We start from the raw sequence: 16,364 nt of genomic DNA, 5'->3' as shown, positions 1-16,364 counted from the left end.
TTTATGCATTATGAAACCCTATGGAGCAGAGCAGTACAATGAAATTAAATTGAAATCGCAGTTTGAATACTCTCAATATCAATAAGCAAATCGCCAAGGCTGCAGTTATAGTTTTCTCCTGCATAAAACATGGGTCTCCATGGGTTCTTATGTACAAAACCTGCTAGCCATGTAGTATAGACCTTCCGAGCGGGCATGCATGTGCTTTTTTGTAATGGATTAGCTGTTAATTTTAGTTTTCTCTCAAATGAATGCTCCTATAAGTGTTTTTAAAAATTTTAACTATGAACTAAATTTTGATTTCAAAACATAAATTGCAGACCGAATCGTGAATGCAAAAAATGCCAGAATAATCACAATTGGATTTTTATTAACAAAAATATTGTGCAACCCTACCATGAAGACAGGGTCATTTATCCCCTACATATAATATTATATATCCAAAAACGTAATTGCACCCTAGTACTTTTTGCTAACTGAAACTCTCCACATTACAATCCAGTCTTTCAGCCCTAGCCATAATTAAGACCTCAAATTTTCCCCCTAATTGTCACGCAAACCCCTCCCACCGACACACTGTATCCTATCTCTGTAATTTCTCTTTTTAATCTGATGCCTATAAATTAAATAGCCCCACATTCTTCCAACCTTCGCTCCATCCGTGTGTGCCTTGCCTCCCGCCGCGGCCGCTCACAATGCGAGCTTTTGACAGCAAATGAATCAGCAGTTACATGCACTGACAGCTCGGACCAAGCCCACTGCCTCAAGAGCCCTGGGAAGTGCACTTCTTTGGGGCCCCCCATTCACCGCAGTCAGCAGTCACCCAATAATGGCGGGGTCAGTGAGCGATGGCCAAAGATAATGGGCACATCTATTCAGCGGCTCACGGCATTCAGGCAGGCACATTCTCAATAGAGTCCCGACAATTCTGCTCAGATATCACAGGCTTTGGAGCCCGAGCGGCCACTTAAAACACTTGATTCAAAATTCTGTCTCTTTGAAAGTGATATAGTGCTGTTGTTAGCCATAGGAGGTCTCCTTTTTTTTGCGGATTTCTGTTTTTGTTTGGGTTGGATGGAAGGAAGATCCGGCTAATGTGGCGTGTAAATGGTGTAATTAGAGCTGGGGGATAACGCGAACAATGTGATTTTTCTCGGTCGAATTGGCAAGTTAGCAATAAAAAAAAAATCTCACTAAAGTTTAATATCTTGGGAAATTTTGTAGCTTTCTGATTGTGAACAGCACTAAGCAAAGCATATGTAGATATTTCTCTCAAACATTACATTTCTCTTAAATATAACGTAGGGCTGGGCAATACAGCATTTTTTTTTTACATCTTATGGACAATCATGATTTTAGTTGAAGTATGAACTTAACAATGGCATCTTCTAAACAGGCAAAGCCCGTGACATATCATTCATTACAGGCCTAGATGAGAGGCAGCAGGGCAAGACTTTTTGTTCAAACTGTCATCAGTAGGGTCAGGGTGGTCTAAAAAGTCATTAAGTGGACATACGGGGAAAGACCTCCGCTTTATGACTTCAGCATTGTTTGTTGTTGTTTTTATTTTTGTTCATATCGGTCTTTTGTTTGCTCTCCTTTGATTTGGATTTGAGTCAAAGCCACTGTAGTATTTAGGTGCTCGTCATATAATGAGAATATTGTGAAAAAGTGCATTTATTTCTGTTATTCAACTTAAAATGTGAAACTAATGCATGTAGACTCATTACATGCAAAGTGACATATCATTAGCCACATAGCATAGTTGCCTAACTCATTTTTCCACTGTTTTTGGAAAACATGAAAAAATACCTTTTTTAAGCAACACATTGGAGTTATTGCCATTGTAACAATACAAAAATGAGGGGAAAAAAGCTGAGCCATAATAATCAAAATGATAACAAATAAAGCTAGATATCTCACTTTGCATGTAATGAGTCTATCATGTATTAGTTTCACAGTTTAAGTTGAATAACAGAAGTAAATGCAGTTTTTTATGATATTCTAATTATATGACGAGCACCTGTATACTACAGTGGCTTTGCCTCAAATCCAAATCAGAGGGTAAACAAAAGACCGAAGGCCATATGAACTAAAATAAAAACAACAACAAACAATGCCAAAGTCATAAAACGGAGGTCTTTCCTTGTATGTCTGTATGTCTAATTATATGACGAGCACCTGTATATACCATAGCTTCATAACTGATTGCAATAGTATTGATAATACAATTTGAATGGTTTAGGCTGCTTTGGTAACAAAATGGCCTCTTCAAAGAAAAAAATACTTTTTTCTTTTGGGTTTGATGATGCATAAAAGCTGCAAACTCTGGAGTTCAGAAATCCACAAACCACGTTTTCATCATTCATCTAATGTTGTATGTTATTAACTATTTGCATATTTACCATTGACTCACACCCATTTTTCCATTTTTCATTTTGCAGGAGAAGGAGCCCAGTCATAGCAGGTAGGTGAACTTTGGACTGCTTTGCATGTTGGCTGTGAGCGCAAATATCAAAAGTCCACGTGTTTGCATATAACATGTGGAATAAAAGGGAGGTTCTACTGTCCATCTGTACATTTACATAGATGACACCTGTACTGTGTAGTCATCCAAAACTCTTATCAATGTCACTTTGTAAGAACGGATATTAATGCAATATCTCGTAATTATATTTGAGGCTAATAACCTTTTTCAGCTTTGGTTAACATTTTCAATATACTGTTTGAAAATGAGAATGACTGTGGGTTTTGGGTGTAAATTACGCTAATTGTTGCTTAATTCATTATAAAAATCCAGATTTATAATGACACATCTTCATTATAGTGTCACATCTTCAAGTCTAAGGCCATCTGTGCTGCTGTTTCTGTTTGAGAAAGAGAATGGAGTGTGTTTGGATCATCAGAGGGGCAGTAAATTTGCAGAACACATTGGAAAAGATGGCTTTTGGATGAGATACTGATACTTGATCAGCTAGGAAGAGCTTTTCCTGATGTCCGCATTCTTTTGTGCTTGAATTTTTTTCCAGTTCCAATTTTTCTGGCATTGCTGTTATGTATTCCAATGAACTATTCAACGCTACACTAATTTGCTATGTAGATATTATGCAACATCCGTATTTGTTAGTGATCGTGTGTGCCTGGCCCGCTCGTGAGGTCATGGAGCCCTCATTGTCCATTGATTGTGCGAGGCCTTTGTTAATGGGGCATAAGCTTAAGTTTGGAGAGTCCCATGGTTATGTAGGGGCTAGACAAACACTCGTTAAGGCTGTTTTCTCCCTCTGCCACCCACACCTATTTCTAATGGGATACCCCTCCTCCCGTTCCCCTCTTTACTGGATAATTAGGCAGGCTATTGTCTTAGTAATTACGCTCCAAATGTGCCTCTTCCAGTGGGCCCGGCCCGGGGACGCCTCTGGTTCATAGAGACGGTGTTGTTTTGGATCATCATTATCTGTCGCAGGGAACAAAGCGGACATTTTATTTTTTTTGTGTGCAAAGAAGTTGTGGTTTGACGCAGAGCCAGCGTTTGGAGCAAAGCAACAGGGCGGCATTGTGTACAAGATGCAACGGGATGAATCGCGAGGATGCACTGACCTGGTTAGAGGAGCACGGACTGTCTCGTTGCCTTCAGGTGCTAACCCTGTTTACTGTTTGTTTACTGTTGATCAGGGTTGCACAATTGATCACAACTGAACTGAAATTGCAATTGGACTGATCTCAATGAGAAATCACAAAGAAGGTACAATATCCTTTTCGAACAACAAAATATCCTCCCTCCATGACGTGTGGAGGAACTGCAAACCCTGAAGTTTAGACCGTTACAAACATGCTCAGAAGTAAAGGCTCTGTTGGTTCTTAGCTTTCAAATGACAAATTGCATGCACGTAGACAGAAGTTGTGCCCTTGTCCACATGCCGCTTAACCTCTTAACCCCCACCTGAACCGAGCCAGTGTTAATTTTGACAACTTATTTTAATTTAGTTTTAGTCTTAGTCTTCTGACGAAAATGTAATTCGATTTTAGTCTAGTTTTAGTCCAAAAAATATCTTCAATTTTAGTCTAGTTTTAGTCGACTAAAATTGCAAGTAAATTTAGTCGACTGAATTTAGGACAAATTTAGTCGACTTTGCATTGATAATATTAATTATAATCATATTTAATCTTGTTCCTCTGCTTCATGGAGCTGCTCCACATGAACAAAGCTCAGAGCTGTTCCTTTGGCAGTGAATTTACATAATATGAGGCTCTTTCAGACGGTCAATAGAAGTTTGGCTGATTTTAGACTCTCCCTTTCATTTTTATTTAGTCTTATTTTAGTCGACTAAAATATCTGGACATTTTAGTCATAGTTTTAGTCTCATGAAAAACGTTTAATTTAGTTTTAGTCTTTATTCTTTAGTTTTAAGACTAAATATTTTAGACGACGAAATTAACACTGAACCGAGCACATTTTATCCTATTAATTTATTGGCATTGCCCTAAATCTAATATATGTTTGGAAAAACAGCATCAAAATGGCTACAAGAAGAAAGCAAGCACCAAAAAGTGACAAAATAAGACCACAAAAAGAGCAACAACAAAAAAAAGTGAAAGTGCAGAAACAGTGACAGACAAAAAAGCGACAAAAATGTGACCAAAAAAAGCTGTGAAGGTGCAGCAAAAAAGTGGCAAGAATGAGATGAACAACGAGAAGAAAAGGTTCCGTAACATCAGTTCTAGGTCTTAGCTTTCTAATGAGGCCTATAGGCTGTGAGCTCAAGAAGCTTTTAGATTTGGGTGAAACCGAACTGGAAAATGCACTCATTAAGGCAGGTGGTAAGAGGTTAAGGCAACCCAATTGTAGTTGTAATTAGGGGTGGGCCATATCGTATCGCATATCGTTATCGCGATATAATTTTTTGATATCGTGGTAATTTTTTAGATCTTTGTGGACATGATGTAATTTATGTTCCATCAGAGCAGCATCAACACTGACTGTAGAACACGGGGACAGGTGCTTAAAAAGTCAAATGAAATGAAGGATGTAAATTGGTATTTGCGAGAAAATGAGTTTGAATAATTTGTCCATTGTCAATTACATTGTCTAATATATTGTTATCGTGATATTTCTTTTTTATATTGTGATATAGATTTTTTGCCCTACTCGTAATGCCCTTTTAACCAGAGTGTGCATCCTCCAAACATCACCTTTAAGCTTGCAGCTAGCAGTTTCCATATTGTGTCAAATAGAATAACCTCTGTGAACTGCTGGACTTCACATGTGGATGTTTCATCATTATTGTAATCCATTGACGCGAGGAAAGATAGCCTGAATATCTAAACTCTGCTCCAAATGAGGTGGCGATTAAAAACCCCGAGCTGATAATTGAGATCACGCTAGATACGTTAATCACAATTTGATTAAACAGTAATGCGATAAACTGCACCGCTCTATTATTCCACCCGTGAACATTGACCGTCTCAGCTGTGACTCCTGTATCCTTCCTTTTACTGCGGTAAACACTACCTTTACAGGAGCTGCCGCTCAGCCCTGCATTCACTTGTGTCTTTAGGCAAAACTTACCGGGTTACACCTGTCACCTGTAACTCATGTCACTGCTGTACACTTAAACTATGGGAGCCTGTGTAGATTCCACGTGCTCACTTGTACTGCGTTTGCCGCCTGACCGAGTGTTCTTGGAAAAAAAAAAATGTGGCTGCTGTTTTCACTAATGCATCTGTCATGTCACGTAGAAGGAAGTTGAAAGATGATCTCCACTTTGTTACGCTTCCCCTGCATCCACTGAACTTCTGTTTACTGCATAATGATTTTTATCTATTGCCCTGATCTGCAGGCTGCCAGTGCCTGGACTTCCTTATTGCATTTGGCGTGCATTTTTATCTGTCCTGATTAGGTTCTATTAAGCGATGCATATTTGGAATGTGGATAAGGCAAGTGGTCATTTAGTCACGAGTTTGTGTCAGCGAAAAGTAGGTTGTTTACTAGAGAATTACTCATGTTTCAAACTACAGGACAAAACATCAAAATAGCAGCAGTTATTTATCTCAGTGAAAACTGTAGACGTGGGCCTGTTTCAGGCTGGTACTGTTAAAAGTTGAATTATTTTTTTTAAATGTTGGTAACGCTTTACATTAAGGTGTTCTCATTAAATATGAATAAGCATTAATAATTAATAGGCCATAAATAATATCCACCGACTATGGAGACTGAATAATGAATACAGTGTGCGCTTTGAGAAACTTAGCCTGTATTACCAAGGGTGGCACGGTGGCACAGCGGTTAGTGCTCGTGTTTCACAGCTAGAAGTTCCTGGGTGCGATTCCCACCAGGACGGGGCCTCTCTGTGTGGAGTTTGCATGTTCTCCCCATGCCTGCGAAGGTTTCCTCCAGGTAGTCCGGTTTCCCCTACCTCTAAAAACATGTACAGTAGGTTCCCCTAAGGGGCCAGGACTCCTCTGAAAAAGAGATTCTTAATCTCAGTGCGACAATCCTGGTTAAATGAAGGTCAATAAATAAATAAATAAAATACAAGTGTAACCCATTATTATTGTTGTTATTATATGTTTATTCATGGCCTACCCTAATCCTAACCTTAAAACGATTACTAATGCGTATTAATACCTTATTAATACTTAACAAGCACACCTTAATATAAAGCGATACTAAGACGTTCAGGTACCACTGGTTAATATTTTTATTTATACCAAATGTTGAAGCCTGTTGGATCCACGGACAGCACTAAAGAATGTTACTTGGTTGTTTCAGCTCAAATAAATTATGAAAATGGTTATGGAATAAATTAACATTATTCTGTTTTATGGTTCTAGATAACAAATAGTATAGATATCTAAAAATGAAATAAAATGTACCCAGCTCTAGTCCTGTTAACAGTTTTAGTGTCTGTTCTAGTTATTCTCAGGACTGATTAACGGTGCTGCATGTGCACCCTCGGGCCTCAGTTTGCACACCTATGCTGTAGCCCAGGAGCGTCCAAATCGAGGGCCGCTTGTCTCGGGCCAAAGATTGGTGCTCAGTGCAGTGAAACATTCACCCGGGTGCATTTAAGGGAGGTTTAAACCGTGCCCCACACCTTGTATTTAGGCTTGGAAAACATTTTTAATCGTGTAACAGGGTGATGCGTGCCAATTCAACAAGATTAGAAGTCTGAAGGCCACCAAAATTTGGTCCCAGGGTCACGTTTGGCCCCAAGGCCTCACTAACTGGTATTGTGTTAGGTTTGCTTTTTTATTTTTTGTATTTGTAGAGATCATTGTCCTTGTAGGGGAGCCAGTTCCATCTTGAGCCAGGGTCTTGGTCAGTACACCCAGGTGGAAGTGGCTACTGTGTGTATGTTTTGAGTTTTATACTAAGATAAACATGTGTTGCATTCGAGATCTGAGTAATTAGAAGTAAAAACAAGGGAGTTATCAGAGAGGGGTACCTGTCTGCTTTCTATTAACACTTCCTGACTGTACTTTGACTATTTAAAGTTGTTTTCCCACAAGAAATGCTCATGATTATACATGGATAAACTCAGAAGGTTGTGTCAGACTCAAGATAATTGAAAAGTATGCATGCCACATAAGCACATTACTGTATGGAACGTCAGGTGACCCTCAGAGGTAGGGCTGCAAGATTTCTATACATTTATATGGTCACAATATCCTTAGAATAAAGCATATCTTGTCTCCATCCGGTCTTTTCTGGGGTCCTACTGTATTAAACCTGTTCATTTGCGTCCGCATTATTAAGCAACCGTGTCTTAACTATGTTAGGCATGTCCAGAGTTTCACATATTCTCACAAGTTACTGTGCACATGCTTAAGTGTGAGGGGAGATTACATAAGAAAGTAGGCTAAGTCAAAACGGCTCAGGAGCAACAGTTGTCTGAGCTATGCCTTGGGGCCAAAAGGCAAACGCGGTGTTTTTCCAGCGACGCTCCTCCTGCTTTGGTTTCAGACTGGGAAATGTAACCGGGGGGATTGTTTGCAGAGCGAGCTGACAATTTACAAATGGGTTTCTGTCAATATTCAGGGAAGAGGGACTCATTACACAGGTCGAGTTGTTAAAGGTTGTTGTGAAACCCACTGTATGTGAACATGCCATTCCTCATTTGAAAGCCAAAAACCTCCAAAGTTCAGCCACTGAGCTTTAACTACTGGAGGCTGCACACTAGACACAACATTTAAACGTTATTACTTGCTGATGTAACAAGTGAATTTCTCCATTGTGAGATCAATATAGTAGTATCTTATCTTATCTTAAACGGTGACAGCTTTTCCATCGCGTTGTAATTGTGAGTAAACTAACATCAATGTTGGTTGATATATTACCAACATTTCACATTCACCTCATATCTTGAGACATCAATAGCTCACATTTATGATTTACAAAATCGTGTACTCCCTACCTTATAACAAAAATTCTCAAACATCTGGGATAATACAAAAACACATTATGCTTTGGTGATTGTATCATTTTCACCACCTGCGCACTGGAATCTGTCACCACCCACTTTACAACCAGATGAGATGATTTTCAAAATATCAGCCGTCTCCAGTCTGCATAGAAATGTTTTTTTTTTTTTATTGATTGATTTATTTGTCAGGGAAGATGCAATCTGCATAGTTACAATAAAGGTTTGCTGCTGATGCGAGACATATAGAACCTTAAGCGAATGCTAATTTGCAGCTCATGTCCCTGGTTGGGCCTTCCTACACAATTTACAGTAATAAAATACATTTATACCACATTTGTATAAAAGCTTTTCAATCACACACATACTGTACATATATACGATCACATATACTTTCACACAGACTCAGTGCTATGTACAAATGGGCACAGTTTGGTTTGTTTTCAGCCAAGACTTAACCCGAGAAGTGAACATTTGAAACTCAGATATATTTTAAACTCAAAGGGCCGACAGTGGTGCAGTTGGTAGAGTGGGTGGTCACGTGAGTGGAAGGTCGTGAGTTTGCATTCAGACTCGTCGTATCCTTGGGCAAGACACTTCATCCTACTTGCCTCCAGTGTCTGCGTACACTGTTGTATGAATGAGAGAGGGAATGGGTGACTGGATCCTTACTGTAAAGCGCTTTGGGCCTGTTAAAGGTAGAAAAGCGCTATATAAGTTGAGGCCATTTACCATTTATGGTTTTAAGTTCGGTGGGTAATGAGTTCCACAGCTTCGGACCTGAGTAGGAAATGGCAGACTGACCGAATGAAGTCTTGCGGTGTGGAATCATACAGTTGTGACTGATGGAGCCTCTGGTGACTGATTAGGCTTTTTGTCAATGATTGAAATATTGCTTGAAATATTGCTTGATTTTATAATGATCCAATACTTTTAGTAGCTTGAGGAGCGGCCTGTGCCCAATCCATGCTGTCATACAGTATGATACATGCGAGAATATCATAGCGTGCATATAGAGGAGGGCGGCCTGGTTTGGAATGTAATGTCTTAACTACTATTTGGATTTCATTGTATTGTTTGTGAAATGTTTATCAAACTTTAGCTGTGTCAATTTTTGAGTGTATTCACTAGGGAGGCACATTTTGTTCATTTACTTTAATCAATTAATTGCTCGTCTTGCAGAACAATTATGGCTTTGTCTCATTTCACAAAACATCTTTTATAAACAAGAGCTTTTTACCAGAAATAATAATGGAATAATAATTTTAAAAAGTGGAATGATTAAACAAATACTTGTTATAAATGTATACATTTTAGGAAACAGTAGATTTTCCCTTATTAATTCTGTTCTCAGATGGTTCTCTATCTTCTGTCTTGTATACAGCGCTACGATTAATTGGTTGGCACTTCTTCTAATCCGTTAAGCCGATGATGACGATTAATCGATTTAACTGATTCATCATGAACACCCCTGGTATTGAAACAAAAACTGGCACAATGTCTTCTTCTCTCAACAAAAAGGACGTACAGTTTAATACAAAATACAAAAAATGTTAAAGGTTCAGCGTTTGTGGACTTTCTATCTGGGCATTTTCTGTCTCTAAAAAGTGAATGGACAGTAGAATAGGAAAGACCCCTGCCCTCCGTCTGTAATTATGTACTAGAACATCGTGAACGCAACCTATTGTCAACCTGGAGCTCTCTGCAAATGGTATTGTCACTGGTATTTCAGCCACGTCAAATGACAAAGAGGAATTCTTATCATTTCCTGTGGCTTGCAGTATGTCTACACACACTTGTTTAGAATAATGCTGGCTCTTCAGGTTTGTGTGCAAGTGAAAGACAAATGGCTAAAGATGTTTACATAGCAGTGCATGATCTTTGCTATCAAGATTTCATCAATTAAACATAAACTGTATCACATCAACTCCTTCTTTCTCGTTCTAGGCTTCATGAAAGAAGGCGGAGCTCCGTCGTGGTCAGCTTACCGGGACTGGACGTTTCACCCGGTGACCTTTTTGTATCGAACGGGGCGGCGAATTTACTCAACGGTTCAACACTTTCAGGTGACTGCATTAGTTTGTTTGTTTTACTTGAGCCGTCATGGGTTTTATTACAACATGTGGCTCACTTAGTAACGGGCTTCGTCCTTAGATCCAAAGTTCAGCTGCTCGGTTGCCAGCTCTGACTGGTGCAGGCTGTTGTAGTTTGCGCTGGGCATGACACTTCACCGTCCTGCCCGCCTATGTGTGAATGCAGTGTTTGAGAGAGATCATTTGAGAGTGATGACATGAGGGTTTGATGCCACGGATTTGCTTCTGTCAGTCTACGCCAGGGCAGCTCACTGCAAAAAATAATCTTGAAATAAGTCCTTCATTTGAATTGAATTGAGCATTTTATTTCGAGCCATAAACAAAACTATACAAACCGTGTTCAGGAACAAATACAGAGACAAGGGTACATGCCTTACCTGTCCAAGATCTTTACCATTACATACAACACACTTCCTTTGCCCCCATAATTGGCCAACAGAAATAAAATAAATGACATTTAAGCTCGAAAAGGAGTGGGAAGAAGACTTACTTACTCCCACCCCAATTCATATATTCTAAGTAATTTAAGTAATGTGATTGCTAAACTAACTTAGGTTAGCCCTTCGTAGCTTGTAGTAAGGAAACCATTAAGTTAGTTACATGTTTACATGAGATGCAGCATTGCATTACATTAAGTCAACATTCACAAAAGATTTCAAGAAATCTGTTGGAGCAAGATATTTACTCTCATCGTAGCCTCTTAAAGGGATATTTTTTTTATTATTTATTATTATTTTATTATTTTTTTATTTTTTATTTTTTTGTTTTATTTTTTATTTTTTTGTCGCACATTCTTTTTGACACGTGCGGTCGTTTTGTGGCCCTTTTTTTTTATTTTTTTTTATTTTTTGGGGGGGATGGTGTCCCTGCCTAAGGGGGAGGTCGAGAGGTTACTGTTCTGTTTTTTTTTGTTTTAAAAAAAAAATATATTTTTCTTATTCTTTTATTTTTTTTTTTTTTTTTTTTCCTTTATGTATTGTTTCATCTTATTTATTTCATCTATCTCTGTTTTTATCTTTGCAGCATCAATTGTATGAATGGGGGGAGGGAGGGGTGGGATGGGTGGATGGGGTGGATGGGGTGGGATGGGTGGATAGGGTGGGAGGGGAGGGAGGGGAGGGGGGAGGTTTGTTTTGTTTTTTATGGTTTGCACCTCAATCTGTGACTTGTACGATTTATGTGATGCCTTGATTGAATTTTGACCTCACGGTCATATTGGTATAAAGAAAAAATCAATAAAAATATAAATCACAAAAAAAAAGGGATATTTCAGGATTTTTGACATAGGGCCTCATTTCCTAGTTATCCAGAGTGTTGCTGATTTCTGGAGATATTTTTTTGGTAATTCATGCAGTTCTTATACAGTATTTGAAGAGTTTCGTGGCGCTAGGCTAGTACTAGTCTATGGTATCAGCTAGCCTGCATTAAAAACAGTCTGACCCGCTCCGCAGTGCACCTGAGGCAAATCACTTATTATGCCAGACTAATGATATAAATGCCTGTGTCGATAGAATAATTTTTGGAATATAACTGACCTTGCATCACATGAATGATCGCATTTTGAGGGACTATTTTCTAGCAGATCACTCCGCCGCCTTGTAGCTTATACAACCACGAAGCAGATGCTGCTCAAATATAAGTTATTTTAAATGCAAAATGGTTAAAATTATTCTATTGACACAGACATTTATATGGTTAGTCTGGAGTTATAAGTGATTTGCCTCAGGTGCACTGTGGAGCGGGTCAGACTGTTTTTAATGCAGGCTAGCTGATATCGTAGAAATGCGCTAGCCTTGCATTAGCCTAGCGCCACAAAACTCTTCAAATATAAGAACTGCATGAATTACCAAAAAAATATCTCCAGAAATTAGCAACACTCTGGATAACTAGGAAATGAAGCCCTGTGTCAAAAATCCTGAAATATCCCTTTAAACGTTTTTCCACTAAATGTTGCTCAATCCCAGCTCTAGGCAAAGAGTTCTTCTTTTGGGCAAGACGCTACTTTAATTAGACCTCTCTACACACATTAAAAACCGTCTCCAACATTTCTGTCAGATCATGTTGACAAAATTCAAATGAACTTGTTCTCTAGCACCAACATTTCTGTTTTTAATCACCTTAATTCTGTACATTCTGCCCTATTTTGAAGTCAGTGTTCCTACAATGCCAGCTTTTGAAAATGTGCAATCACTAACACAACCGTTTTGATGACTTTGTGCCATTTCTATAAGACGATAAGAACCTACATTACCAGTCTTTGGCGTTTTTACTAATCACAAACCCTTTTTGGCTTGTTTCTCACAGATGCAAAGAAGTCCAAGTGGCCCTTTTCGAGGCGCAGTACGGTGGGTGTGCCGTCGGCGTGATTTGCCGTGTTTCTGGTTGTTGTTATATGGCTGTTTCTCGTTTATGAATGTACCTAATTTAACAGTGAGCATTTAGTCTGGACATTGTTCTCTGACCCACTTCCCAAAGCAGATTAATGTGCTTCCTCTTATCCCTTCGGCCGTTAAGATTTCATAACTGGTCACACACAAAAAGCTGAACATAATTACAATGCTTGTTTTTTACCTATTGTGGAAATTGACCTATAGGCCAATTGTATAAAGTCAACTTACGTATGAGCTTAACCTTGTTGTTTCAACCTCAAAAGCAAAATCTAAATATTTTTCCCCACACTTTTAGGTAGCCATGTTTTCCTTCATCCTTCCATCATTCCTTCATCTTTAACTGCTTAGTTGTGACTTAAAAGAAATGCCTATGCCTATTTGTAAAGCCCCTACGCAACTTCACCAAAGTCTATATAAACTTTTTGATGCTTAAATTGCTTTTCAAGGCATTGATATACGGTTGTTTCCTGGAGAATTTGTTAAAAGCAGTAATTTGTTAAAGGAAAAAATTTGACGTGATGCATGCAGAGGCAGATTATCTTTAGTACATTTATTTGCATTGTTCTTCCATTTTTCTAATGTAATGCTTTATTTCTTACCCAAAGGAAGTTGTGTCTCATTGTATTTCATGTTCATTGTGGGATTATTCAAGGCCCCCACCTGAACCGAGCACATTTTCTCCAACTTGGCTTTACCCAAATCTAAAAGCTTCTTAAAAAAGCATCAAAATAGCATAAAAAGGAGACGAAAACAAGAGTGAAAATGCAACAAAAGTGAAGTGACAAAAATGTGACAAAAAGCCAAAATACAGCAGAAAAGTGACAGATAAGTGATGAAAAAGTGTCAAAAAAGCAACAAAAGGGCAACAAAAAAGCCATGAAAAATGTGATGAAAACCCAACAAAAAAGCGATGGGGAAAAAATGTCAAAAGTTAGGACAACACGAGGAAAAAGATCAGTTTAGATGAGTTTTGTAGGTCTTAGCTTTCAAATGAGGCATTACGCTGATCTATATGATCTTATGGATTTGGGTAAAGCTGAACTGGATAAAATGTTCTCGGTTAAGGCAGGGGTTAAGAGGTTAAATCTATTTCGTACAGAACTTAACTATCATTTTTAAGCTTTAGTGTTAAAGAAGAACTAAGTAATTTATTTACCTTTAATAAATCCTTTCCGTTGTCCCTCTGCGGTAATACAAGTGTTAATGGGATAATTGGGGGGGTCTTTCACCTCCCCCTAGTGTCTCTGGCCAGAAAACCACACTTGCAACTTTCCCTGCACAGAGTCGGAGGTGCAATACACACTAATGGAATCACAAAGAAGGAGCTAACAGGCTAACCGGCAAAGCTAACTGCGGGCTAGCGCCACTTAAACAGTATTTACAGCCAAGTTTGAGTGAAAAAAAATATCTCCATTGTGTAACTGGATGTACAATATCCCTCTCTCCGTTTGTCTTTTCTGTCAACGTAGTATTTACTCTCACGGACAATTAATGAGTAAAAAAAACGCAACTTGCTACGACACCTGCACTGGCGCTTAGGGGCATGAGTTACTTAATTTTTCTTTTAGAGGTCTTCAATAATATTCTTTATTGTTGAAAGTCAAAGTATTTTAAACTTACGATTTAGGGCCCGATCTTGTGCATCAAAACGGAGACGATAGCGTGACATTTTGCGCTCAGTAGGAGCGCACTTTGTGATCTTGCCACTCCAGACTTAGCGCATTTACGTGGGTGGAGACGCACACATTTTCCTCCAACCAGATCGACTCCGCGTCCAGGAGAGTGGTTGTGGGGGATGAACATGTGCTTTTGTTTTGCTTCGCGTTCACGCCGAGCGTGGCCGATCCGCTCCACAGCGGACGCTGTAGCTCTTTTTCTCTCGAGACGTGAACATCGTTTAGCTCACGATGGGGTAAATAAAGTTTTTAGTTTGACCTGTGAGAGCCTAAGGCTTAAGAAAGAACGCAAGACAGCCCAATGTAAATGAGGAAGTGAATGTCAGCCGTGTTTCCATCAGTGCAGTCACCTCCTCTTGTGACGCCCCCTCACAGGTGGCGGAGGCGAATGGCACATATAGCGCCGCCACTCGGAAAATATTTCGCCAAGAGCCTGCGCCGCCCCGTGCGCCGCCACAAGATCTGGCCCTTAGTGTTTATCATTAACAAACAACACTGAATTTCATTATAGTTTATGTCATTAGTTTTGCAACTGAATGAAGCTAAAGAGAATCATTTTAACTAAAACTGAAATTAAATGGTCTTATCTCATATAGCGCTTTTTCAGCAAGAAATTCAATTTGTTGTCAATATCAACACCGCTTCCACTTTTTGTCTGTAAATAACAACCTTTACAGTAAACATTCATAAACATTAACCTTTATGTGTGCAGACTAAAGGGAAGTTACAGATCGGCACTGCGGCAGATGTGGAGAAGTATTTGTCAACGGCACAGATCCAGGACTGGAGGGACCCGGATTTCCAAAAGTACAAGGTGAGAATCGGTGAATCCCTCTTTAAAGCGCCACGCTCGTGTTTGCTCAGGCCTCCAAGCATATTCTCGTCAAACAAACGCTGTGCTTGGCGAGCTAACGGACAGATTCTTTATCCAAATAGAAGCGCTTGAGAAGAAGTGACTCACAATGACAAAAACGTGTTCAACAGGAACCAGAAATTCAAGGTTTTGCTCACACTTATAAAAACAGACAGCGGAGCGTGTCGCCAGAGCGGTGGGAGCCTTCGATGATACAAATGCAAGCATGTTTGGAACTGCAGTAAAAGCTGGTTTTGCATAGGTTGCGCTCATCAGGGTGCATGGCGTAACTTTTAAAGACACTGCACTTCTCTGTTGTAGTTTTATCACACTGTACTCTTGAGTAATGTCATATTTAAGTAAAGCGCTCATGATTAGGTTGAACATGTGGCTACTCTTTCCACCTTGAGTTAATCTGTAAGTGGTAAAATCTTTCATGTTAACGTATAGATTATATTCTCATACCTTATGTGATGAATTATTGGTATCGCTTTAGATTAAGGTGTGCTCATTAAGTATCAGTAATCATTTTAGGGTTAGGTTAAGGGTTGGCTATGAATAAGCATATTATTAATGGCCTATTAACAGATAAAAGTATAATAAGCAGTGTGTTAAAACTTTACAAGCCTATTATTAATGCTTTCTTCTCATTTTTATGGGACATTCCTTGGCATTCCCATGTTTTCTCTTTGCCTCACAACTAAATCAGAAATCAGATGCCAAACAGTTACACAAGTTGTATTTTCAGCAAGTACTTTTACATGAGTAGTTATTTGGGTCACTGCTTTTTGTCTCTACTTGATTGTTATTCCCATCAAGTAAATATTTTTGGCTGCTCTACCCACCTCTGGCGTTCATGTGTTGCCATAATATTCTAAAACAGGAGTCTGTACCTGCAGCTCCAGCGTGTTTCAAGTTGCTCTCCAATTTCT

General features: G+C 39.1%; 1 protein-coding gene across 2 annotated transcripts in view; it reads left to right on the top strand.

Moving 5' to 3' along the window:
- plekhg7 (pleckstrin homology domain containing, family G (with RhoGef domain) member 7) overlaps nucleotides 1-16,364 on the top strand; it is a 31,265-nt gene that overhangs the window by 1,757 nt on the left and 13,144 nt on the right. For both annotated transcript variants that reach the window (XM_079567989.1, XM_079567990.1), the window contains exons 3-6: nucleotides 2,445-2,467; nucleotides 10,368-10,486; nucleotides 12,818-12,858; nucleotides 15,292-15,393. In XM_079567989.1, coding sequence (XP_079424115.1) covers nucleotides 2,445-2,467; nucleotides 10,368-10,486; nucleotides 12,818-12,858; nucleotides 15,292-15,393 — 285 coding nt within the window. The remainder of the gene's footprint in view (nucleotides 1-2,444; nucleotides 2,468-10,367; nucleotides 10,487-12,817; nucleotides 12,859-15,291; nucleotides 15,394-16,364) is intronic.

The sequence above is a fragment of the Gobius niger genome, assembly GCF_951799975.1.
Source record: "Gobius niger genome assembly, chromosome: 12".
NCBI lineage: Eukaryota > Metazoa > Chordata > Actinopteri > Gobiiformes > Gobiidae > Gobius > Gobius niger.
Note: the sequence above shows the minus strand (reverse complement) of the source record. Positions and strands in the feature narration are given on the sequence as shown.